The sequence below is a fragment of the Acanthaster planci genome, linkage group LG05 (assembly GCF_054643075.1).
Source record: "Acanthaster planci isolate LZ-2023a linkage group LG05, COTS_SCS, whole genome shotgun sequence".
NCBI classification, from domain to species: domain Eukaryota; kingdom Metazoa; phylum Echinodermata; class Asteroidea; order Valvatida; family Acanthasteridae; genus Acanthaster; species Acanthaster planci.
This window is the reverse complement of record NC_141781.1, coordinates 5,253,740-5,281,253: the sequence shown is the minus strand read 5'-3', so window position 1 is coordinate 5,281,253 and position 27,514 is coordinate 5,253,740. Positions and strand designations below refer to the sequence as shown.

At 43.5% G+C, this 27,514-nt stretch overlaps 1 protein-coding gene across 3 annotated transcripts in view; it reads left to right on the top strand.

Annotated features, from left to right (window-relative positions):
- LOC110989505 (cardioacceleratory peptide receptor-like) overlaps positions 1–8,285 on the top strand; it is a 53,312-nt gene extending 45,027 nt beyond the window's left edge. For all 3 annotated transcript variants that reach the window (XM_022253940.2, XM_022253941.2, XM_022253939.2), the window contains exon 2: positions 1,035–8,285. In XM_022253940.2, the coding sequence (XP_022109632.1) occupies positions 1,069–2,229 (1,161 nt within the window). In that variant the 5' untranslated portion in view covers positions 1,035–1,068 and the 3' untranslated portion in view covers positions 2,230–8,285. The remainder of the gene's footprint in view (positions 1–1,034) is intronic.
- Positions 8,286–27,514: the final 19,229 nt, after the last annotated feature.

Here is a 27,514-nt window from a genome sequence, read left to right as displayed (position 1 = left end):
AGTAGTTTCTATTATTGTCAAGTGTTCTCTTGCTACTTTATCCTGAAGTCCAGACGTCCTTTGGGCCTAGTTACAGTTCAGAAGCTATGCATTAAAAAACTCTGCAATTTACACGCAAAAGTGTCTGAGGCTCGTAAACTATACCAGTCCAAATGTAAATGTGAGAAGAGTCGGGTAACCGATAACCAAAGCTATACCGAGTAAGGACAAAATGCGGACAGTGATTATTAAATCGTGTGTTTCAACAAGAAGAAGCATTCCCTCTGTCTGTGCACGGATAACGCGTGCTCAACTCTCGGTGCTAGCTTAAGTGCGCTTAATCTCAGCGGATTCGTTTGAAAAAGGTACCTTTCAATGTTGAACCACTTAAAAGTAGTTGAACTGGACTTTCAAGAATTTCTTTTTCGTAATGAGAAGGTAAACTTTGGGTAAATCCAGCACGGGTCATTTACAGCTTTCCTCGTCAACTGGCGTCACTGCCTGACCTATAACCACTTCAGCCCCTCCAGCGTCACCGATATGCAATGCGAGGCGATTAACCCGTTCCTATCACCCCCCCCCGCTCGAAAAATATTGGCCGAGTGATGCCGTGGCGCTGCGAACTATCCTCGCGTGTGGATTACGGCTGGGAGGCAATATTACTCAGGTCCAAGACTGGCGTTCGAGCTGAGATGGATCGATAAAAATCCAAGGACTGGCTAGAGCGGGTCAGGTGACAAGAGTCTGCCAAGCGATGAGCTGCAGCACCACAAGCCTATACTGCCAAACCACTTAGCACGCGTCCCGTCAGCTCATGATTTTATGAATATTGAGGTCTTCACGAGCGACAGCCGGGCTGTTTATTTTACTTTTCAACTTTTTTGTCGGGGGCGATAAATGGTTGCCTTGGTTATGAACACCGGCCGCAAAGGTATACGGAAAAAACAAACAAGCTGTGTCTGCTTAGTAGGGCAAATACGGCCGTGGCGTATCGTTTAACCGTCTAATGTTCAGCCTTTATATCGCACGTTTTTTTAATTTCCTCTTTGGTGCAGGTGCTGAATTACAATCCAGAGAGGTGCTGTCACGATGACCACAGAGTCAACGGATTCAAGAACACAGATGTTAACCAGTATATATACCGTTGAGGTTACCGACATGTTCGCATTCTACGACAACGACACGGTGGGGGAGCCCGACCCGAACAAGAACTCCTGGCTCCCCATGGAGTTCCAGATCACCGCGCTGTGGTTCGTGTTCGCCGTCAGTGTTGTTGGCAATCTGCTTGTGTTCCAGTGGATGAGGTTCAACTGGCATCGCAAGTCCCGGGTGAACACGATTGTGTTGGGCATCGCAAGCGCTGACCTGTCCGTCAGCCTGTTCGCCATCATGCCCACTGCCGTCATAGAAAGTTCCGGTCCGTGGACAGCTGGGAACGCCACGTGCAAGATTGTCATGTACATCCAGGGTGCCGCCTTGATCAGCAGCGGCAACATGATCGCCATCATGGCAATCGACCGCCACCAGGCTGTCCGGAGCCCCCTCAGTGCTTTCATTCCCGCCTGGAAACTTGTTCTTGGGGCCTGGGCAGCTGCTTGCGTGCTGGCTGTGCCGCAGTTCTTCATCTGGCTCGTCAAGGAAAGAAGTGGACGACTGGTCTGCGGTACCATTCTTTCAAAGGACCAACCTGGTTTGCGAATGGCGTATCTCACCTACGTCGCCTTTATTACCTTCTTGGTACCGTTTGGGATCATCAGCGTGGCTTACGTGCGGCTATGCAAGACAATCTGGGAGAAATCCCGGGAGTGTTCGGGCAAGCAGCGGCACGGCCAGATTGAGCTGCGGCGCGTCCCCACGGGAACGCTGACCAAAGCCAAGAAGAAGACACTCAAGATGACTATCGTCATCATCGCGGTGTTTGTCCTGTGCGGTTCCCCGTACTTCATTGTGGAGATGTTGAGGACTTATCGTGCGGAGCTGCTCAGCCCCGGTGTCTACAACCTCTTCAGCATCTTCGCCGTGACCAATTCGGCCCTCAACCCTTTCGTGTTCCTCTTCTTTAATGTCACCACTCGGTTCTGGAAGGACATGTTCCCCTGCGTCTCCAAAAGCAGTCCTGAGGCAACGTACAACAGGTACTCCGTGAAGTTCTCCTCGTCCAATTCCCGCCAGCACTCCAAGTCTTACGGTGATCCCCACACGCGCGCCACCGACCTGGAATCGGGCGTGACAATCAACTGTACCGACTAAACTAAAGACTGCGCTGTTCGAGGAGGAAGGAGGTCATCGAAAGTGGACGTCGGAGGGGGGAGGGGAAGACTACCCAAAAAAAAATTGCGCCCTCCCCTCTGACCAGGTCACCATTATCTCTACAATCAGCACTGTCGAACTCCGACTCCGAGATCGGAGGTGTTAAGATTAGGGCTGGTCTATAGTCAGCCGTATAAGATATGATTTTGTTAATTACGGTTATGGCACCTGCCTGGGTGGTTGGCAGTTACGATGGCTTTGATCTTAATCGAGGTCGAACTCATCGACTGATGGATTGGGGAACTCCGTGAAAGCAGTTGTGGATTCACAGACTGTTGCTCTCCAATCAATTAAGTATCCTTTGCTTATCGACAAGAGCTGTGGCGACGTCAAGACACATTATCGGCAATAGCTTTCTCAAAGGCAGCTTTGAACTTTTTTGGAAACAGTGCATCCACTGTAATCTGTATTTGTAAATATTGTAATTTATGGAGTACCTTTATCGTCTCCATTCTCTTAATTTGCTCATATCAAAAAGCGCATTCAGATAACAATGAGCCACTATACAGTACTGAATAACTGTTTTCAAATAATGCACTGTAAGGGCTATGTAAGTTTTGATTTGTCCCAAGCTCTTTTAACTGTCGAAACCCCCATGTTTTCCTCACAAAGGACGCATACCTTTTAAGCTTACAGGATTTCGTTCAGAGATTTCGATGCTTAAAGGTTCGTTTCCTGACAAGATAAATACGACGTAAAGGTAATCGTCTTGAAAAGGCCAAAAATTTCTATACATCATTAGATTATTTATTAGCTAGCGTTTGTTTGTCTAGCATGAGAAGCGCTTATTTTTCACGGTAAATACGCCCTAACGTATACCAGCATAACGTTATACTCAAACCTCATGCAGAGCAGACACAATGCCCATTGTTCTGAACGAGCACACGTTTTGCCATGTGTTTTTTGTGCGCGACCATTTTTAATTGTTTTGCTCGTGGCTGCAAGTGTATACAGATGAAATGCGCGGTTGATATTTCGCGTAGAAGGTTTCCCAATTGAAGAAAAACACAACTTTCAAATTATGGAAAGATTTGTGCAGACAAGCATGCACGATGATGGCCGCCGATTCTTGTGGAGCACAAGATCCCGTTACTATACCAACGACTGGCCATGACTACGATTGCGTAATAACATCAGTTGCGTGCACCACTGTATACACGTATATAGCAAGTATGTTGTAAATAGGATGATCATTGTATACCGTATATCTGTCAAAGAAAAGTAATGCGAACAACATTTCAAAATGGCCGTATTTTTAAACACTGCGAAATGCCTTATAATCGTCTCCAGTCGTTTATACACCAATATTTATATTGTTCCATTTTTCATTGTAAGATACCTCATTGTAAAAATGTCAAAAATTATGTGGACTTTAGACGTACTCCCTAGAAGCTGGAACCTGCCTTGTATGCGCTACCCACGTATTTCCACGAATAATCCAGAATAAGCTACGTGTTAAAAAAAGTGAACGGAACCTGTTTTAACTCTCAATGTAAATAAGTAGTGTAGGTTTACTTGTGAAGAACTTTGGAACCCAATTTAGTGTCTCCTGCGATGTATCCAGTATTTCAACACCCCTCCGCCTCTTCTGTTCCCAACTACTACGTGATGGGTTCAGGTGGACTGTGATGTCAGAGCTTATCTGGTGTAACAAAGGACTAGTGGGGTGATATTGAGGTACTGAGAGAACTATACGAGCGTGCGTTGAGTGAGGTGGAGGTCTTTGTCGAATACACAGGCGCAAAATGTTACAAAGGTATAATCCATTTTGAAAGCCATGCATAGTTTATTTCACAGCAAAGAAATAAACAAAACAATGACAAACTGTACAAGAAGAATCTATTGTATGGAAACAACACAACATGAGGTACTGTCAACACAGAAGTGACGGACGGACGGAGCCCGTCGTCTGAAGTCCTTTTTTCCCCGTGATATCGCCGTCGAAATCGGAATCTTTTCTGTAGCATTTAGGATGATGTCTTACGCAACATTTCACGCCTGGGTGATCTGTGCACGGGACACACGGTTGTCGGGGGTGTCAATTTATTGTCGCACAGTCCCGTGGTTGTCCTCTCAAATTTTTCATTGACCGTATTTGTTAACACACCACCGTCTATTTGAAATATCAGTAGCCTATGTGTTAAGTATAAAAATGCTTTGTGTGATTCGGCAACACCATTACAGTTTCCTCAACACCTTCACAGTGCGTGGATGGCTCCAAGTTAATGAAAACCGTGGCGAACTCCGTTGTAACTTGTCCTTGAGAGGCCGATACATAATGGGAGAGAAATTGCCTTCAGCCCATTCTCTTGGGAAGGCTGGGCGAAAGTGTATCTATATGTCAGGTATGATACTCCAAAAGTATCACATATGTTCACGTTCCGTGCATAATGCAGGAAAAGATACACTCGCGATGCAAAATGCTTCAGACATACAAATTCTGCAGTAGGCCTATATCCCGCATCACGAGCATAACGTTAACGGTCAGCTCGTTTACAACAGTTTGAGCTTCTCCTGACAAGATGCACGATGATTTACATCTTCGCGATAACCCAATTTGTCCCTCAGGGTATTCGCTGACTAATTTCGATCCTCTGAATAAATTTTACATACACCACCATCTGAGTACTTTATACTTCATTACAGTTTCCAATAATTCCCTCAACAAGCACCTGTACTGAGCAACGACTTCTGAGCGATATTACCTATTCCAAACCTTTTTGGACTCATTTAATTAAATACATGTGCCCTTTTATTGAACGAGAATCGCTGTTAATTTTATCTGGTTTATCTGTCTTTAAAAGGGTTCATTTTGCTGTGCGTTCGGTTCAATAAAATATAGAAAATATCAAACCAAACCTTAGTCTTATATATATATCTGAGCTGGGTTAGTGGATTAAATTAACAAAACTGAAACGCAGAGAATACTCAATCTAGGCCATGGCCAGCTCATCTAAGAAATCAAAGGATATGCAACCCCTCCCCATAAAATTCAATTAAATGCAATGCAAACATTCCTTAACTAAATCAAAACAAACAAAACAGTTCAACGAATGGGCCAGAGTATGAAACCACTCCAAGTCAATTTAAACCGATGTACAAAAAGAGAGACCAATTCAAACCAAAATTACAGTGGAAGGACAGCCTGCGACGGGCAAACCTGGTGGAAAGGGAACGAATTCACTGGACTAATTCTGAATAACTGTAAGACTTGTCGAACAAAATATAACAAACCGCAAACAAGCATACCATAAATTGGAGGAAGCATGATTAATCCCAATATGATCTCTTCAGTCTGAGATTATAAAGTAAAACCAAACCCTTCTTATTTGTACCAACTGTCCAATACGGATCCTAATCAACACACGCAAAAAAAAAAGAACAACAACCAAAAAAAAAAAAGAAACCAGTTTCACAAGACAAGAGAAATGTATCCATTTCGTCGCCAGTGCCGAGCTTGCTCTCTAAGGTCATTTGGGAAAGGATTATGTGCATTGATTACCAGAGTGGAAACCAGGAGAAATAGTTCAGTCTCCCTACGAATGCAAGTGAAAGACAATATGAACAGAGTGAATAAACAAGACTGTGAGAAAAGTCGGTCCAGATATGTAAGATTCGAGGGAAGTGAAAGTGCGCCAAATTTTAACTGAAACTGCAGGATGCTCTGATGCACTTAATTAACCACGCGTCCTTTTCCAGTTTAGCGAATCCGACGATGCGGTCCTTTACTCAAACAACACTGAAGGGCAGTTTTCACGTCCGAGTGTCCCCTTTCGCCATTTGATTAAACACACTGAACCCTAATTGGACTGAAAAGCTCCGACGCCCGTCTTTGCACTTTCTTGCGGCTCGCAGAGTCTTACAGTTCCTTGAACGTTTCCCAAAGTGGTAATATGTTGACGTTGTGATGAGGAGGATGTTGTTTGAGAGAATTCGAGAGAGAGAGAGAGAAGAGACGCGTGATGCAAGGAAGTTCAAGGAACCTTCCACTGCATTTAGTACGTATGACAAAGTAGCGATTCTGCATTTATATAACCTATAAAGTTACAGGTGATGCAATTACATTGAGTAAAAGTAGATGTGTAGGGTAGCGTTTTTGTATCCAGAACTTGTTTGGGCGATGTATTTAGTGGCTCAGAAATTCTCAGGGGCCAATTTACACACACGAGCGGCATAACAGCAAGCGTTAACGAAAGGCGATATGTCGCGAAGTATTGTACAACTGAAAACAAGGCAGAAAAAGCCACTTTTTTCTCTTCTCCGTGCTCAAATACAACGGTTTATCGCCATATCTTGCGATTTATCAGGTCTCGTACGTGTCAATAGGCCCTTAAGTTTTAACTGTAAACGCCACTTTCCCTCTTTGTGGCACCGGGATACACCGACGCAGTTTCAGTCTCCCTGCAGGCCAATCTATCTGAGACATGTTTATTTCTGACCCATTTTTTTTATCCTGTCAGACAATTTTCAGAGTGACTTACAGCCTTTTGTACCTCAGATTTCTTTCTTAAATCCAGAGCACTGACCGCGGCTTTTATGAAATCGAGATTTGCAGTCGGTAGCAGATGTATGTCATTAGGAGCTATCGTGCAGGGTGAATGCCTCGCGGTCTCTGTAAATTGAATGAATTATATCAGTGTCTTTGATTTCACAGACTACGGGGTTCCATGGTTTTCCCTTTGATTTTTTTATCTGCAATGAAATTATGAAAAATGTCATATACTGGCAACAGACGTACATCAAAGGTAGGAAAAATGATACCGCAAAAGGTCAGGTAAAATTTATTCCTGTCGATTTGAGTCTCTGACTCGTTTTGAACTGCAGTTTCTTCCGGAAAGGTCACAAATTCCCGCAAACTGGTACATTCGTGGTTATGAACCATCGAATTATCGGTGCAAGTTTGTATAAATTGAAAATAATGAACACGGTACCTTTCTCTGAACAGTTTTGCTGCTAAACCATAGGCGGTATCTGTGATTCACACCCATGCAAAAGGAGTAAACTTTGTTAAGCATTGGCTGCAATGGTATCGATTACCAATAATCGGATTGACAAGTTGTGTACTTGGTGTACATCTCTCTCGCCAACTCAATCCGATGCACAAGCTGTTTTGCATTTTCAAGAGAGACAAACATATCATGCCTGCTGGCGTGAACCTTGATGCCGTGAAGTCTAGTCTGTCTGTAAAATATGGAAAAGACAGTTAGTTTACACTGCTCTTTTTCGTCATTGAGGAAATGCTGTTTTGAAGCTATATTCTATTTGCTTTATATGCTCTTTTAAAACGCAACTTAAAATCCCAAAGAAAAAACATGTTGTAATAAGAAATGATATTTTTAACGCGTATGTAATCACTAGTTATTATAAAGATGTAAATTACATGACGACATTAAGGCATGAAAGGAACGTTCTAAAATAAGACTGGTGCCCTGTATTCCACGCGATGTAAAACTACTCTCTCTGAACTGTATAAAGCCACTGTGTTAATTTATTATCAAGTGTATTATATATGATATGACGTGAACTATTTTGATATCAGAATAGGTCTCAGCCCAACTTCTGAGCATTTTGTCATCAGTCTCGTGTATGTAAGTCTATAAAGTGTTTCGAAACTAATTTCTAACCTTGAGCAAATTTTTGCCTGGAAAGTTTCTCGTTGATTGTGTGCACTCTACGTCATGTCACCTACGATCCTTTATACATTCTGCCATACCACATTGGAGGCTGCCATTGTCGCTTGTGTGACAAGCCGCAGCCAAGAGTTGAGGACACGGCATGACGCCAAAGATGGCGGGTCGAAGAGATTGGAGGAAAAATGTATAACGCCTTCTGTAAACGATCTTGGTGTATGCTGGAATGCCCCGTAGCTATTTTGAAAGGTTAATTAATTACTGTGACAAAACATCATACAGATCTGTAGATCCTCTGTGTCGCTGATATTTTGTGAATGTACATAAATGGTAGCAACGTGAATAAATGAACCAGAGCTCACCGAAGCATCAGTTGGCCACCTAGTGAAGTCCATTTGAAGGCAATCTCTTTTATTTAAAAAAAAAAAAGATTTTGCTTATAAAATTCGCTGCATAGAAAGAAATTATTTCAAAGAGCAGTGTGTTCGTTAACTTAAAAAGAGGGGAAAAAACACCACTCTGGTAACTGGGATTAACACCCATCCACTCTGAGCGTGGACAGGAGAGGGCGTATTTTTTACATAGCAACTGCGATTCTTTGGCGGGAACTACTCACTGCGTCGGGCAAGTTCGAGTAACGACTATATATACTTGACTACAGTTTGACTTACACCGCTATCTATTGGACCATTTTGGACCAGGCTCAACTGTATGGTCGCACCGCAGGTTAACGATAGGTGATTTCATTTATTATCACAGAGGAAACCATTCACAAGAAAATAACTGTAAGAGATTTCAGTGACCATGTGCGCTACGATAATCACAACCAACGGTGAAATGTAAGTAACGACGAGATTTTAATTAAAATATAGGCCAACTAGGATCGTTCAAATGTAACTGAATTGCGCATGCACATTGTTAAAAAGCACTGATTGCTGGTCGACCTATAATTCGAGCCCAAACTTGTCCGTATGTCGGTGCAAGGTTTATCTACGTTCGGCGCCAGACGAACCGAGCACGGGGGATCTCTCGTGTTGACGGTAAGAGTTCAAGGTGTGCATCTTCAGAAGGTCTTTCCAAGCGAGAAATCTGGATCCAAGTTATTTGTAGATGTCAGTGGAGTAACTGTTCATTATTGATCGATGTGAAATGAGAGCAAAATACGCGCGCAACATTTCCCTGCATCAGCGAGTATCAAGAGTTACATGCGCGAACGCAGCCATAGATATTGGTTTGAATATCTGGTCTCCCTTCATGCGCCAGGCGTGTGCAAGGATCCAGTTGGAGAAAAAAAAAACTTGTCAATTAGCGTGGGTGTGCACTTCAACACGGATCAGATCGCAAACATAAAATACCATAGACCGACAGCGCCTACAAGAATCAGTGTCAAATCCCTTTAATTTTGACAGCGCCCAACTAAACGTGAAATTGTGGGTGGAAGCTGGTGAACAGTGTGAATGACGCTGTTAGACGATGTTTGGATCAGCAGAACATTTCGGATGATAACACAATGAATATGACTGATAATGCTTTGCTTCATGCTGCACAGCTATGTATTGTCTGTTTGTCAGACACGATGTTGCCCTAATTAACAATAAATCAGAACCATGAACACATTTCCACTGCGGGCCGGTTCATGTTCATGAAATACTGCAAAAAAAAATTGCTCTGAAGTTTTGAGTTGTTTGACCGATTGGAGGCTTTCGTGACGAATAAGGGGCAACTTGCAGATCGATTTGCATTCAAAAGAAATATTCTTCAATTAAAACAGAAAGCTTACAAGAAGCTCATTATATTTAATATATAATTTAATAGATGTGAAAAGGCTATTTGGCCTTTCAGCTCCACAAGTCGAAAACTCGGAAGTTGGGATCAAAATCAAGCGGATGGTCTTTGGTGGTGCTGCTTCAAAAACAAACAAACAAACAAACAAACAACCCCAACACCCCCACTAACACCCCCAACAAACAAACAAACAAACAATCAAAACAAAAATAAAAAGCACAATAAACACTTAAGATGATTTTCACTTCGACGGGGAGATATATTTACATAAGGTTGAAGAATATCAGCAATAACATTCGATGAAACCATTTTTCTATTGATAAAGATCCTCTTTATACTTGACTTGGTCCACGTTGATTCGCATCGGTGCGGTTGCAACATTTGAAACAAAAAGATGACACTTGACAGTATCGAAGTGTAAAAATGTTAACGTATTTTGAGAGCACCGAATATTCAAATCCAGCCAATGTGAGTTACGCGCAGTGCGCACTAAACGCGCCGCTATCCGTCGCTTTACCCATTGTTAGCCAATACTTTAAAAAATCAAGATTTTATGAGCAAGACTGGCGGTAAAACGCCACCAGGCGCTTGAAAGTCTGCAATTACAGTCTTGCGCCGCTGTTGCCGGTCTAGGGGTTTTTATGCCTGTTGGGCGGATACTGCAGTTATATACAATTCTTGCGCAAGGGTAATGCGAGCGCGTTACATTTCTCTTCGAGCAATCCAGTTCGTCCTGGCATGACTTAGTCATACACGGGCACACGCACAACTGATTACAAGCTCCTATTGGACGAACACGCGTTAAATTCCGGTTCCATGGGTCCACAAAACACAGAGCGGTGCCGTACCTTTTATGGGGAATGCATCTTTGATGCACGAAACATCTTTTCAAAAGGTCACTACAAGCGATTGGAATGTTGCTTGTTAGGTAACCGTTTTGTTTATTTCACCCAGGAGGAATGGACTTTTTTGGACGGGGGAGGGCGGGACTCGTTGCTCCACCTCCAGCAAAAGTTACACTGCGAATATTAATACTTCTGCCGCGTCCTTCACCAATTTTATCAAAAATTACTCGAAAAGTCACAGGGAAAACTCACACACCAACCGCCAACACACTGACTTATTTGCTAGCATATGTGTCTCTTACTGCAGGGGGCCCTCTGTCCTGAAGTGGGACGAAGATTACCTAGGCCTATCGGGATTTTTTTTACCCGGAATTACGGTACTTGGGAACAGGCTGAGAGTCATACTGACGACAAAATGTTGACGTCAATGAACAAATCATCCGACCTAATAAGTGCTGAGGGATTTTTTCATGTTCATTCGATCGTGATTTTCACTCCAGGTTCTGGATGGGCGGGATTGGCAAAAACCACAGGCGTCGTGAAAATTGTGAGGATCACAAACTAGTCTTGATCATTGCGAGTGCGATGTTAAAGGTGAACCGTGTGTTAGTTTTTGTTAACCTTTGTGGCAGTTACTTGGGGGAGTCGATGGAACTTGTTCTTATTGTCACGATAATTTTTTTTTTACAGAATGACTAGCGTGAAATTGTAATCGAACTTAATAATGGGTTAGGTGTACGGAAGCGCATAGGGACCACTTACCCCCCAAAAAAATCCTCGAGTTACTATCTCGCCACGGCTAGATAGTATCTCGAAAAAAAGTTTTGCAAGTGGCCCTTATACGCTTCCGTATGGGTGGGATCAACAATGGAATAAATCACCGTTAATTTAAGGAAATTAGTTCACTTCGTCTTGCTGCTATGAGGTAAGTTATGGTCGCCTGACTGCCATGTCGTATTTCATATCAAAGACATACGGGAAAAATGATTTGCTGATTTAGCCCTGTGGGTACAAATTATAGATACAGAACACTGGACGAGTACCCATCACGACTGTCTCAGGTGACTGACGCTCTTCATAATCGCTGCCGCTAACATTGGCTCTTCATGTGTTACATACCTGCGGGGACATTCAGACTTGTATGTTGTAGATGATTAACTGGTTTCATTCTTTTGCTTCGTGCACGAGAGCGGCTCATAGGCGCAACTTGAGGTATAAGAGTGCCGCGTGCAAGCTGCAATCGGCGCCGATATATCATCTTGGGGCCCGGCGTATAATGATGACACGGCAGCGCGTGTACACATTCAGGGCGAGCGGCGGCAGAAAAATTAGCCGGCAGTGCCCCCCAAGGAAAAGATGACGGCAGATTTTCTGCGAGGCCCAGTCGCCCATGGGAAGGGAGCAAATTATGGCGCGGGGAGACCCGTTTGACTCACTCCGCGTCTCTTTGTGGTATGAGAGTAATGAAAGTCTTGAAAGCGGGGAGGAATTTTAATCCCACCTTCTTGGGCAATTTAGGAGAAATATGATGCATGTACAACGTCTATTTGCATTCATTCGTTGGCAGATGAAACTTCGCTTCTCCGCTACCGTCGAACATCAAATTTGAAAGATAGCACAGCGCAAAATGATGGTTTATTTTTCTTGCTGTAATGCAAATACCAAATACACAGTTCACAATTTCTCTCATATTAAATGTACGTTGGATCAAACATCGTGTAATGTTAGAGAAAGAAAATGAAATTATATTGGGAAAACTTACAAACCACTTTAATTTTTTGTAAATTTAGAGGACTACGAGATGTTTTGAGTTGCCTGGCATTTCAGTTATTATGTTGCAGAATTACTGTATCTACTTGCTCGTGCCAAAAACCTTCGTTATTCTCAAGAAACCATTCCTAATTCAAGGGAAGATACGTTTATAATTTTTAGTCAATGCCTTCGCAGTAAAAAGAGCCGCACCTGATCTTACATTACCGGAGCTCTGTCTTGTTTTGTTACCTTTACCGTGTTATATGAACACCTTAACACGTGTTGTGAATATTTGAAAACGTCACGTGTGTGAAAGTGTTCTCTGAAAAAGTTGTCTCGAATATCAAACGAAATTACCCAGAAACTTGTAGAATAAGATTAATTGAAAGGTCAAGTCAATGGCATTGTATGGAGAACCGTTAACTTGCCCGTATTAACCCCGTGTACTTTACGTGAAATCAAGGAAGCCAAGTAATTTCCCGTAAACTTACTGATTTGAGTTTCTTTACAGTGTTCATGGAAAGAAAAACGTGGTTTTGCATTATGTCGATGTACAAAAAAAATGTAGCTGTTAATTTTTTTTAATGATGCGTAGGTGTCATTAAGGTTTTCAATTATTCCAGGCATTGTCGGCCACCATTTTCTCTTCTCGAAACCGTGACTCCAGAGAAGGGACTCGACCAATTCCGTTGAAAGGCAACCGCCTTAAGGTACCCATCCTCCGAAGACAGCCAGACGGTCTCCAAAGGTCACGTCTGTCTAATCACAGGTTTCCGTTATTTAAAAAGGCAATATCGTAATGAACACGGACCGGCCAAGCCGACCGGAATAAAGGAGGTAGATCGGGAGAAGGAGGTTCATTCAGCTAACAGTAATGTGGCAAACCATTCAAAAATCATGCACGAAGCGGCGGGGTTTGCATCGTGACCCCTTTTTATCCCACTCCACAAATAGCTTCGTTAGCGTCCAGTGGATTTTGTTTTACGTTTCGAAATTTGCTTTTAACTAAGTGGTACCATTTCCTGCGCAATGCCTATCCCTGCAGGCCCTAGACGGTCGAACTCGTGTCAATTTATGCCCAAAACGGTACCTTTACCAAGACGTTTTGTCACAAACTAAGACCAAAAGTCTCCGGTTTCTGGTCAGGAGCAGAAGTGGTGCGGCGATGCAGCTGTTTTTTTTTTTTTTTTTTTTTTTACTGTCCCTTTTTTTCTGGAAATGATGTACGATAACGCGCAATGTACATCGCAACGGCATGCGCACGTAACTCCGGCCGCTACCAACACTAAAATAGACTGGTCCCCGCACTTTTACTCAATTAAGCATTTTAGCTTGTACATGTACACAGGACATAAGATTACCTCGTTTGTTCTGGTTCCCAGATGTAAAAGAAAACTACAGAAATGACGTCATCTGAAAAAAAGCGTGCCCGACTAAATGTATTGGGAACTACAGGGATTCCTTCACAGTACGTATCACTCAACCATGCCCTATCAAAACATGTTGAAATTAGGCAGTAGCAGGATTCCAATCGATTAAGCAAGTTTGGCAGCTTTTGGGCATAGTTTTACACCAAATAAAAACTTTTTTGCCGATGCGCGCACTGACCAGTAACCAGAGATTGGGGGGGGGGTTGAAACAAAACCTCAAACCAATAGAGGGCGAAATATAACTCCCTCGGGTTCTTACGTGCCAAGAGAAGGGCGTTTTCTTCAGTGTTGTTGCCACAGACAATGGGATAATGCTGGATTTAATCAAGGAAAAAAGCCATTTTTACCATCATAACTGTTCGCTGTTCCTGCTACGTCCCACGAGCACCACAAGACAATACAGCGATAATGATGATTGAGTGTACGCGCACATTGCCATAATTATTGGTCGTGAAAACACATGAGAAATTGGACTTCACGGCAGCTGGAATCAGCTGTACTGGTTAGTAGCACCAATTTGATTTACTCCATAGCTCTTACCCTGCTCTTCGTGTGTTCAAGGTTTCTGAAAAGAAGCATTCCATTGAACAAATATGGTACTGTCGCCTTGGTTACAGTTGACCCGTGACAGTGACATTACACCGAACCACGGTATATTAGAGAGTGTCATTCTGCTGCACATCAGCAGAAAGACGGAATGAATATCAGTATAATCCTTAGTCCATACAACTGGTTGTTCCTGTCAGGTCCGTGGGATTACGAAAAACTGTCGACTGACCTGGTACAACATTGAGGTATACTTAGAACCAAGACTGAATGCGAGCAGAGGTTTGATAATACCTGGCAAAACTACTCCGAGCTGTCCTCAAGAGACTTGTCATTCCGTGCGGGATAAATGTTTTCAGCTATTCTCGACATAGGCTATGACAGGGAGCTAAACTAACGATCTTGTGTGGTTCATGGAAATGTTTTTTATCTGACTCGGGACAATGACACAAGAGCTCAGAAGGAGTTGGAAACTAAATCATCTTGACAATGCTAGCTATTTGCTGCCCCGCCGGGAGTTTTCGGGCGTATTTCACCGATCAGCCGGCAAACAGCGACTCTTACCCGGCTCATTTTCTGCAATCACACTGCGACGACTTCTCTCCACAGCCGGGAGTTGGGCAGAAAGAAAAGAACAGGGTACGGAGCAATCGATAGAACTGGAGGCAATGGAATTACGTCTTGCCATCGCTGCGAGAAGAAAACAAGGCAAGGTCATACGTGCAAATCCCTCACGTTCTCTCGCTATATACCACCGACCAGAGTTCCGATATGTCCGTAGCTAGAGGCATCCAGGTGTGGTGACACAATCCGGTCCCCCCCCCCCGCACTGCATCCGGCATCTCATCGGTGTTTGTCTCGGACTCGTTTCCAGGTGAATTGGGGAAAGAAAAACCCTGATTGGAATTTGAAAATCGAGGGGTTTTGGTTTCCACGTCGGAGGCCGCAAGGGAAATTTTGTGGCTGGAAGATTTCACTGGAACGGGTTTAATGATGGTCTTGCTGGCGCTTATACTTTGTGACCCCCTGGGGGGCAACTCAATCGCAACGGCCCCGGCTGGGCAGACGACAAGACCATGAACTTACTTTGCTTTCATCAATATTATGACTGGCCATTGGGGCATGAAATAGCAATACAAACCATGAAGTTTAAAACAAGCAACAAACATCCCATACCTAGTTTGGAGGACCACAATGGTTTTGAATATAACTGGCTTGATACATTATTCATTACCTTTCCAGAGAGTGCACTGCAATCTCACACGCACCGATTCATGAAGAGCGGCAAATCCGATACCCATGGAGAAAACTACCATTCAAACGACGTAGTCAAAACCCAGTTTTTGAGTTTGATGAACACGACAGCAGGAACGCAATATGCCTTTTGCGAGTTACCGTTGAATAAAATCTGGTACACTGAGTTATCTGATTGCACATAAACAGAACCATTTGAATTCCCCAGACTAAAGACACTGTTTCAATACCTATACCCAGCAAGAAATGAGACCGAGGGGTACCCCCCCAGTATGTCCAATCCCTATACACATCCCATACTGTTGTTACTTAACACATCCCCCCAAGATATCTGAAAGGAATTCCCCAGATTCCTGCGAGACAATGACCAACACAAAGCAGGGGGGGGGTTCTCTCCGTCTCATGTCTTGCTGCATATGTCTATACCCCGTGATTCGGGGCAAGCTTTCGCGTACCGACCACCATCTCTGGAATGGACTGGTTCCTTTGTGCCCTTCTTATCCATTGGAAACAGTGAATTGTTGCAAGGCGTTTCTGATGTACCCAAGCAAAAGCCTGCCCCAAATCACGAGGTATAGCAACAGTGTCTTTAGTATGGATAATTCAAACTGTTATGTCCAAGCGAATTTAAAGAACTCAACGTGCCAGACTGAAGTCAAAATAAACTTACAAAAGGGTTGTTGCTGAGAACCAACATCCAGTCGATATTTGCAAACCGGGTTTTCATTCCCCACTTTGTGGAGTTGACGAAGAACATTAAGAAAAAGGGTGGACTTTTGAAAAATTGGCTAACGGCGTGATTTTTGTGCAAACAATTGCGATTCGCCCGTGGTCAAGTAAGGATATTCGAAAAGCGGTCCAATATTGCATCATCGGAGAGAGGTTAATATGCACGAAAAGGAAGTTTCGAATTGTTCGTACAAGGGGCGTTGGCAGGAAACAGGCAACCGAAGCTGTGAAGGAATTGTTTAAATTAGTTCGGTACCCTGTTTTTCAACTGTGGTGGTACTTTTTAACCCTGTATCAGTGTCTCCTTAAAGTATGCAACAAATACGATACGAAATGGAGTGACGATGGGGGTAATTGTTTTCGAGAACGCAGGTGACACAGTGATGCTGCATTATAGTTAATATGAACACGAGATCGACGCACTGGAAAGATCGCCTAGCTATGTTATCAAATTCCAGCTGCGTCGTCCAAGAAATGATTCATGCCACATGTTGGCAAATCTCCTCATATCCTCATATCCGCAGGCAGCCATCCTTGGTATCCCAATCGTGTAGTCACTGAGAGAAAAAAATTATTGATGGATGGAAACTGGGCACTGATGTATCGGCCTGTCGCCCGGCCGGGAAGGCCACGTGGGCCCGGCGCGCTCACCTGCTCGGGAAATGTTACCGCCCCGGTCCCCGGCGGTGTGAAACAAAACATTGCTGTCGTGTTCAGTCCCAACAGCTCCGCTGGGGCCATACCAGCCATAGCTGTCTAATTCGAACGGGGACGTTCACCGACAAACCCTTCCGGGTGGAATTCCATCAGTCGCCAAAACTGTGGACTTCAGATGTGAAGGGGTATTTCATTTTCAACAAAAATACGCGCTCGCTTCGGGGGCGTGGCTAGGCAAACAACTTTGGATCGCCACGCGTGCTGCAAGAATTTGTTGAAACTGTTCAGTTCAGCTGTCAGTTTGCAAAACGCATTAAGAACTTTGATAGATCGTGTTTATCCATTGGATAATGTTTAGGAAGTGAACATCAAATGTTTGGCATCTAAACGTGTTTACAATGTGATTTGTTTCTATTGCCAAACACAGTTTTCAGAGAGTGTAGTGCTACGATTTGTAAAGTTATACTTCAAGGCTTGTGGACCAAAGCAACTATAGAGAAAACACGTTCCGCGACGGAAATATGATTTCAACCATAACAGTTTATCAATAATTACGGTCATCACACACTGTATGATCTGAGGTCGAGTATGTTGTTGAGTTATTTCTGTTATCGTGTAATTTCATGAACCGATCGAGGGCCCTACGTTATCAGAGTTGCCATATTGGGCAAGTTTTATCCAGGACCACTAGTTGACTAGGGGTTGGTTCGTGACGTACCTATAGCGCATGTGCAGTGAAGTTAAAGTGCAAACGACCTACAGTCAACTGTTGTCAGGTCATTAGGACAAAGGGGGTAAAAGGTGGCCGCAGGAAGGGCAGAATAGCAGAAATAAGTGAAAACGGTCGTTTACTAGTGACATACTGTTTTTCCAGTATTTTTCTTATAACTGGTCCTCTCTGCACTGTGCCATTAAAAAGGGTTTATGGCACCCAACGATGCGACCGACCTCGATAGGCTGGTCGCAAATAGTTGACATGACTAGTGCGACCATCGTCGACTAGCTTGCGTTCGATCGCAGTTAGTCGAACTATATGGTTAACTATGGTCCTTCATCGAACTTGCCCACGAGTGTCACCGTTATTGAAAACAAACCACGCGCCAGTGCGTACGAACAGTTGGTATACAGTAGTTGCGCCCTCTACTATACAGTCATAACGAACAGTCAATATTGTTTCCAAAATCTGAAGTTGGCGCTGCTCTCTCTCTCTCTCCCTCACTGTTGCCTAAAGCTCTGCATTTACCTGTCCCCTCTATTAAGCACCAACTACTGCCGCGAACTTGACATGGCTGGCTGTACCCCTCGCTATCTTCCATAACGAACGGCTGCAGCCTCTTTCGGGTTGAGCTCCAAAGCCTGTCCGAATCGTTTAGCTGTAGTAGCGCCCTCTAGACATCATGACCGGGTAAGCCAACCCGTACACGCATCGCCAGCTTGTTTATGTTTCACTGGACATCGTACAGTGGGACTATCATTAATTTCAGCGATTTCTGGCCAGATGAGGGCACTGATATGGCGCCATTTGGGGTACAAACAGATGTGAAAAAAAGCTTGAGACATAGTTTCAAGAGTGACTTTTTACATTTGTAGAAATAATTTTGTTCTGTTTGTACACGAAACTCGTGTCTTTACAATGACCTCATTCAAAAACTTTCGCCTTTTCCGAAGATATCAGAAACATGTGCTAGAATAATAAAAATGCTCAGATAGAAAAAGTCGGATTTGAAGGCTGGCTGCAGATCCCAGTGTTTAATTAATATAAGCGACATTTGGGGGTCGTTGACGGTTCTGCATTTCGAAAGAACTCGGTAACAGCAAGCTATCCACGGATGCGTCCTCTGGGATATTATACTTAAAGTGCTGTACTCTTCTAACATTGTCTACCGCCCTCTACCTCCTATCTGTACGAATCTTTCACTTGCGGCACCAGCAGGAAAGACACTCACACTGCTCCCAGACGGTTTGAACCGGTTGTTCGTGGTTTAATGGGCGGCTATTAGGGGCTTCAACCCACGATGAGTCCTGTTTCAATTCCCAGTTAGTTACGGTGTTGGAGTTCCTCTTCTCCTGATATATCTATGGAACGTCACTGGGCTGAAGCACTATTAAACCACTCTCCTTTGGAATTCAGGGTTAATCAGATACATGCTTCTTGATTGCACACTAAATAAATTTAAGTCTCTGCCAAGTTACGTCAACTGCCAATATACCAATGTAACCAATATATAAAGGAAGGAGACCGCGTAAAATTCTAAAAGCGGCGGTTAAGCTTGGATGCACGGCCGCAGTTAATTGTGTGTGTGTGGTTTTTATGCTAATTATTTCTTATAGGCCTAATGTTATAATTAAGTATCCTTTTTCTTTCTTTTTTTTGGGGGGGGCCCAAAGTTTTAGCGCTTGATTTCTGCTAGGAGTTTTACGTGAAATTTCCTTTCGGGACCCTCATAAAGTACGTACGGGGGCTGGCATTTGTTGTGGACGTTTCGTTGATGCAAACATGCAGGGGAAGATGGGTCCACGGCAGTGCGTACGCGGAGCAATATTACAGATTGACATGATATTCATGCACTTTCTCCTATTTACACCTAACGGGAACTTTGTTTCTGTGCGATGACATGGCCACGACATGAGATAACGCTAGTAATTTGCTTTGTTACATGAAGACACTGACGAACATGATACCTGTGGATTACATATTAAACGTTCACGTTCCACCTCAAGGATTAGAAGAAATAAAGAACCATGCAGCCGATCTTCCGATATGTCAGATCTGGATTGACCGTTTTTAAATACGCCTCCGTCGATTTCACTGTCCGTGTGTAACCACAAAATTAAGTTTAGGGATAACTATTGTGAATTATGAAGTAGGCAGTTGGACTATTTTCGTCACTGACCGCCCGTGAACATTTCAAGAAGGATGTACGTAAAGTATACTCGAAATTGCTAGATTTCTTTGTGAAGTCCAGGAGAGAACCGTGACAGGTTTCCGAGAGCTACATTTATGACCTCTTTATTTCCTTGGCCTAGTCACCAGCAAGGACTGCGAATTTCAAGACCCCGTAGTCCTCTGAAGAATATTATGTACAATGAAGGGACTGGGGGTATCTTGCCAGTTACTGCAGCATTGAGACGTACACCAAATGTGCCACTTTCATAGACTATAAGACGAACAAAATTTCCAGCAATAAATGACCTACAAGGACCAACATAGGCGTCTATTTAGACATGAAAGCACATTATTAAAAGTTCAACAAAATGTCGGTATTTCATTTTCTTTTCAGTGCATTGTGTTTGTCTAGCTAATGTGCATTATCAGTGCACATAAAACTCGATTGGACAAATGCATTACAGTTGGCGATTTACACTGTAATTAGTCATTCTTGGTGTTTGCTTGTCCCCTCTAGTTCACCTCCCCATTATTCAGAGCAAATAAGGCAATGGAGGCTGGACTTTCTGAAAGAATTGGGAGGTATTGCTTATGTTGCCCCATTCGTGCGAAAATAATGGAACGCCGAGACAGAACGGTGACGTTACGGGAGGAGTTTAATTCAGCCTAAATGGCTAGTGCCCCTGTACGTAACATATCACACTCCTATTATATCAGAGAGTAAGGAAGGTCCCGACGCACCAGCTGCAATCAAATTACCCAGACAAAAGCAGTATAATACCGCCCTGAGTTTGCTCGTCGAGGCGGAAGTATTTCGGAAGTAGAGAGGGGAAAATGTGTTTTCCCTATAAACATATTGATTGCCTCTGGTGCGGGCAGTAATATGAAAAGGGCAGAGAGCAGAGAGGGTAAGATCAGCCAGCAGAACAGGGAGGAAAAGATCACGATCTGCTTTCAGTCGCGACTGAACGATCAACGAACTGACGGTAGTCTACCGGGGACATTTTGTGGTTGCCGAGGGCGGGTATGGACTCCGCCTGCGTGGCCGCTAATGTTTGTTGACGCTTTGCCTAGACTTGATTCAAGTCGGAATGCCATTGCTCGAGACCCAGGCCATATACATACACAACAGGTCAACGAGAGACGCATGCAATCGCCTGCCTCGTGCTAGTTTCCTCCTCCTAAGTGGCATGGTTTGATTTGCTCAGGCATGTCAGTGTTTTGTTTTGTTTTTTACGTGCAAGCTTGACGTAAATGTGTTCAGGTATTGGCAAAGACATGGGATATATGTGCATTAGCTCAAATGATTCGGTTAAAATGGCATATAATTTTTTGATCACAATTGTAAAAAAAAAACTTCTCGAGTCAAGTTTGGGTATAATAGCTGGACTGTATACAAGCGGTGGCAATGCACTGCCCACAGTAATGACTGTAGAAATTGGTACACGCAAGACATATCGTTTCATTCATTTTAAAATCTTTAGACATCCAGAATTTAAAGATAAATTCAACAAGGTAAATAGCCTGATGAGATGTGACAGAACAACTGAAGTATCAAAACTGTCATCAAATGATGTGTTTTCATCCACCCCACCCCCCCCCGATTTTTACAAAAAGGTAAAAAAAAAAGTACGGTTAAATATCAAACAGAAAAAAATATATATGTATAAAAAGAAAGATAAAAATTACAAAACCTTGCAACACAGACCACATGAATTAAATCTTAACAATTTCTAAAACTCCTCCCACAATCAACCTCTGAATCCCCATCAAAACCTACAGGAAAACCAACCACCCATCAGAAATTGTAGGCGTCGGTGCGAGCTGTGTTACAAAACGCTACGCCACATACAGAATTCTCCACGCACAATTGAGCGCTGAATACATGTTGTAAAAGACTCCTCCACGAGAGTGTTTCGAATCCGCCATCAAGTTTCGAAAAGCGGGAAACGAACAGCCCCACTGTTGTATACGTCAGTATACGAATTTTGTTATGGTGATATGTTTAACATCCCACTGTCTATGTTTATAATCAGTCATATAGTCAGCCTTACAGGGAAACTTGCAGTTTGGCCTTAAGAGACAAATCCAAGTACCTCCTGCTTTCGACAGGAATCAGCCCCCGATAACATCAACCTATATATATCCTCATTTAGACTCTACGTATCCTGGTGAAATACGGGTGACTTTTCGCTGTACACCTCCAAGTTTATTGATATGTTTGACACCATCCACCTCGCACAGAAGCACCCTCATCGGTTGAAAAGAGCCCTAGGCCTATTGGTCGGGAGTGTTCATTTCGTTGACAGCGATAAGACCATAACGTGGGCACTTCGTTCGTGAACCTGAGAAGTTCGGTTCCGACCAAAGGATTCTCCGTTGCTAAGACAGCTGCGCCCTCTGTTGGTCCAGCTTGAGGCTCATGAACCAACCAAACTGGTGAACAGTAAAACAATGGAAGCACAGAAGTGGGAATAAAGCGTTACATCAGAAACAGCACTGCCTACCACAAAACGACAGAATTCTGTAGCATGGTTACATTTAGAAACAGCTTCTCCTGAACTTGCTTGTCCCATGATGCATTGCAGCCTAAAATTTGGAGAGTCTCAATTCAGAGACGATCTCGCGCTAACAGCTACACTGGCTTAGGCATCTGCTGTCTGCAAGTCAGAGCCATTGGCTTACACTTGTCGGGGTTCAATCGAAGAGACCTGCACTTGACCCATTCCTGGATAGAGTACAAATCCCGTTGCAGTTGATCGTCATTCATTATAGTGTAGGCCTGTCGATGGATGAAAACTTCATCATCATACTGAACATTGGATGATGCGAGGGTCATTTGCATATAGATCAAAATAGTAAACTACGGGGAAAAGATCCCTGTGGCACCCCTTAGCTGACAGACAACCCTTGTAAACGCTGCAAGCGATCTGAGACGAAACGAATTAGCCATCCCATCAGAGCAGCACCAAGTATGTGCTATGTCAATAAATGTCCTGCAGGAAATTGAGTCGAAGGCTTGACTGAAATTCAGCGAAATAAGATCCACGGCTGAGATCTTAGAGTCGAGGGACCAACACCTGTTTGTTGTAGCGGACATGACCTGAGAGCGGTGGAACAAGATCGGCTGAACTAGCCGTCATGAGGCCATGAGGGGTGGTTCCTCCTGAACAACCGCCCGCCCAGTGCCTCAGATTGTGTAGTGCGTTGTGCTCTGATGATAGTATCGAACATTACCTGACCCTTTGGCTCACAAACATCCTCTCTCTAGGATGATCACTTTGTTTGTTTGAATCCATGCTAGTCATGCTGAAGGTAACGGCGGATTCACCCTTGATCAAAAAACGCAGTGCAGACTACCAGCGATATATCAGTTGATACGCAAGGGGGCTGGATCGAAAGCAATATTTTCCATCGTTTACTTCAAGAGGGTAGAATTGGCCAAGGATAATTATGTACGGTTGTCGGATAAGGTGGGCGGAAGGCCTAGGGACTTTGAGAACCTCCACCCTGTCGCCCAGATTCTGACAAGGAGTGCCTTATCGTCTGCCTGTTTTCCCGTATAGGCTTCCGCATGCGGTGAGATGGGTTCCTTTGGCGTTCGTAATGAATTCTGAGCTGAAGTTCGAAGGTGAAAATGTAGACCATCAGAACACGAGATCCTTGTATTTCCTGGCTCTGTCAGCGCCGCTGTAAACGCCCTAACGTATTTACAGACCCACATACACGCGCTGGCAAAAAGCAGTTACAGAAAGTGGCATGCCAAGTGATATTTTATAATAAAACACAAAGCCAGAAAAGCGTTCGGTATGCAAGGCGTTATGTTAATAAATATAGCACCCCTCAGGAAGAATCAAAGGTATAGCCATGATTTTCAACCCAGCAGACATGTTCGTTAGTCCGTGACGTCATACTTAACGAGACGGTTGATTGGATAGAAGGCACAACTGCAGTGCGTGCTGACCAATGGCTAATTTATTATTTAATATTTTTCTGTACCTAGATTTGTCGTCCTATAACGCGTGTCCACTCTCAGTGTAAACAGTATGAAACCAGGGTGATCGACATATTATATACCCTGTATAATCCGTCCAAGCAGAATCAACCATCACTGGTTGAAAAGAGCAATGCTGGTAAGGGATGTTCGTTTTGTTACTAGCGAACCAGCGAAGCGGAGTTCACGCCAAGGGAGCATCCGTTGCTAGGAAAATCGCGCCCTCTCTTGGTCCCACTCGGGTCATACCCTTTACTTGCACGCTGCGTTAATATGGCCGCATGGTGCAAGTTTTGTAAACAAAAAAGTGAAACAGCACTGCTACCACTTCTGGGGTCTTACACAGTTTTACCCCCCGAGAAATGACGTTGAGTTTTATTTCTCCACATTTTATATTTTTCGAATAACTTTTTAACTTTTTGTCGAATTGAGCCAATATCTCATATGGGCTTATTCGAATTCCCAAAGAGACGAATATGTTTTAAGACTGCATGGCCCCTTTGCTCTATAGCCGCAACCACAGGTGAGTACAGCCTGTTGAAAGACCAGTATCCCCAAGCTGCCCATAGCCCTGTGCATGGGCGGAAATCTCTTCTCGATCGTGGGGGGGGACATCCATTTACACTTTTTTGTGCACACCGTGTTTATTATCTCATTCCATTTAGAAAAACTCAAAAGGGGAAATCCTTGATCCGTCAATTCCTTTAGTATTTTGTTTTGCTTAAAACATGGAGGGGGCATTCGACATTGTGTTCCCCCGAACCAAATTCATGGGGGAACGTGTCCCCCGTCTCCCCGGGATTTCCGCCCATGGCCCTGTGCAGTAAAAGGATCTCTCTCTCTGTTCAGACTTGTTCTGCCCAAGTACTGTTAAGACTATCCTGGCCTTTTGACCTCCCCTATCAAAAACAGCTAGCCATTTGCTGAAGTATTTTTGTGTATGTGAAGCAAAGTTCGCGTTGCATGGTCGGTAAGGGGGGCGTCTGTGGTCAGAGCAGGCTCAGGGTTAGGGGTGCAAAGAAACGCCCATAGACCAATGATAACTCCTTATGTTTCAAAATTATGTTAAAAATGCTCACAACACTCACAAGTGTCCAGGCTGGACAGAAAAATGATCTTCCACATGTCCTCTTTCATTTTCCTTTCAATTTTTAGTGGGTTGACCGATGAATTTTTGAGAAATTCTCACCAAAAGCAGATCACCCCTAAAACAAAGGAAATTCCACTGCCCAGAAAAGTAGCGATTTTGAAAAGGCATCCATCTGCAAAGTGCCACTTTCGGACCCGACTGCATCCAAATTGCTCAGAATTGGAAGCCCCAAGTCTGGGCCAGAGGTTCAGTGCCATATTTCTTCGATCCCTCTAATATAGAATACTTTGAGTATATCCCTTTATTAATGAGCTCAGCGGACATATTTCTGGCCTATTAATTTGCTTGGGTGCACCCTAAGGGTCGGGTGAATAGCTGTTTGGATTGTGATATTGTATTTTCACAGCAACATGATGGAGTGCAGCGAGAGAGAGAGAGAGGTGCTGATGATTGCATTGGCTGACATAAAACACTCGTACAGGTTCATCGGTGCCTGGTCTATTACCTAGCACTTCTCCAAATAGCATTACTCCACTATAGCGTGCCCAGCTTGAAGTCATGTGTAATCGATTCCCCAGGGGTCTATTATCGATCATTTAATCAGTTAATCAGTTAATTGACTAAACGAATGTGCAAACTCACAGTCTGTATAAAATTGTTTTAAATTGTTCCCTGCCGGTACAATAAGCCAATAAATGATTAAATTGCATTAAGCTCATCTAAATTGGGTAAAACTGACTTGGAGACTTAAATATCCAAATCACTACTCCGTGTTCTTTAGGGGGCGTGGCTTATCGGAGAGTTTTAAGTGCCTAGCATTGGCCCCATACAAGACGTTATACGTGCGTGAACTTGCCGACTGTCCACACAACAATAGTGGGAAGAGGTGACGTGCTATAATCCAACTTGAGAGCAGTCTCGGATTCGCAAAGCAGCCTGTCTGCGTTCATCCTACTGGTGGCTCGATGCTCGTCAATCCTCTAATTTGTCCAGGCAAATGAAGCTGAAGCAAGGACAGCAGCGGGGTTTCGCGCATTCATTGCATGGACGAATGAACCTGAGGTTCTTGTCTCATGACTGCCCGTGATCGGCACGCGTACGTAGGGCTGCTGTTATCTCTGATCGGGACACAGTCATCGTGGCAGCCGGTATCTCCAGCCGGGTTTCTGTACGCTCGAGTGACGACTCACGGACAAATTAAAGTCAATCACTCGTCCAGCCAAAACAAAGGTGAGTCTTCATCTTCCATCTCCGATCATATCCAAGTTTTCACGTTTTATGTATTCGGTCTACTGCTTTGTCGGAGACAGGAGCAAAGTGCTGTGGAATTAAACAGTCCTGAGGCTAATTACGGAAGTGTTAGGAGATGAACGGAAAGAAACTTTCGGCCCAGTTCTTATAAAAAAAACACAAAACAAACCAAAAACCTCGCAGGTGTTTTTGAGTTTTACATAACTTATTAGATTCCCAACCACTCTTTTCGGTTATTTTTTTATAGCTAAGAACCTCAAATATGTTCCTTTGTACGCATCCTGAGCTTAAAATACTACCTAGAGTCAAGCGTTTGAATCGTCGAGTTGGCAGGCACACAACAAGATAGAAACCAGATTCATGTGTTTCGCAGCGCTGTGCAGTTTTAATGCCTTTTGCGTCTATGCCTTGTTTTTCAATCTTACCTCGACAGTTCTGCATATGTGGCTAGCAAAAAATAATAAATAAATAAATAACATGACTATGTACCTATGACAGTTTCTACCCACAAGGAGATATGAAGACAAAAACAATCTGCAAATTGAACCAGCCCAGGAGGTCAGATCTTTGTGTGTTTTTTCTTTTCTTTCTGAGCTCACTTTCCTCCCTCAGCTTCGTTCGTGTCTCCGTTCAACTCATCAAACAACGCGACCTTTTTCCTCCACAGAACGATTTTTGTAGTGATCATTTTCGTGCGTAATTGTTGTCAGAGTCGTCTCCATCACGACAGTCATGCTGCGAGTAATACACCCACAGTTCAGTTCGTCAAGCCACCTCATTAACTGTGTCTATGGGGTGTTCATCATGGCAAATAAAACAGTGATCCGAAAATAATGAGTCTCTTGGGAAATTTTGCGTATGACGAACACGAGTGTTGGTAAATGAAAGGCCAGTTTTCTCATTTTTCAGTGAATGTACCCATTCACATCGCCATACCATGGCAGTCAAAGACGAAGTACAGAAATTTAAAGAAGAAGAGTAGAAGCTTCCAGCGCAATTCTTTTGCAAGTTGGCCTCAGTCAGTGGTAAGATAAGCTTACTTTGGAGTGCGCTTTTGCTGTAGAATAGTAAATGCGTTTAAGCAAAGAGATTGTCTGAAGACGTTGCTGTGTGTGTGTGTTTGCCCAATGAAGATGTTTGACCCATTCAATCACATTCGATCTAATTCAGCGAAAACGGTGACATAATGATACATCACAAATTTGCTCATCAAACAAATTATAGAGCTAGGAACACACAAATAACCAGTCCTCGATGTTTTTTTTTTAATTTAAACTCAGTTCTTGCTTGTAAAATTATGCTAAATGCATTCTGATTTTGTCGTCCACGTTTATTTATGGCTATATATTACATCACTCTCTAACACATAGGACCT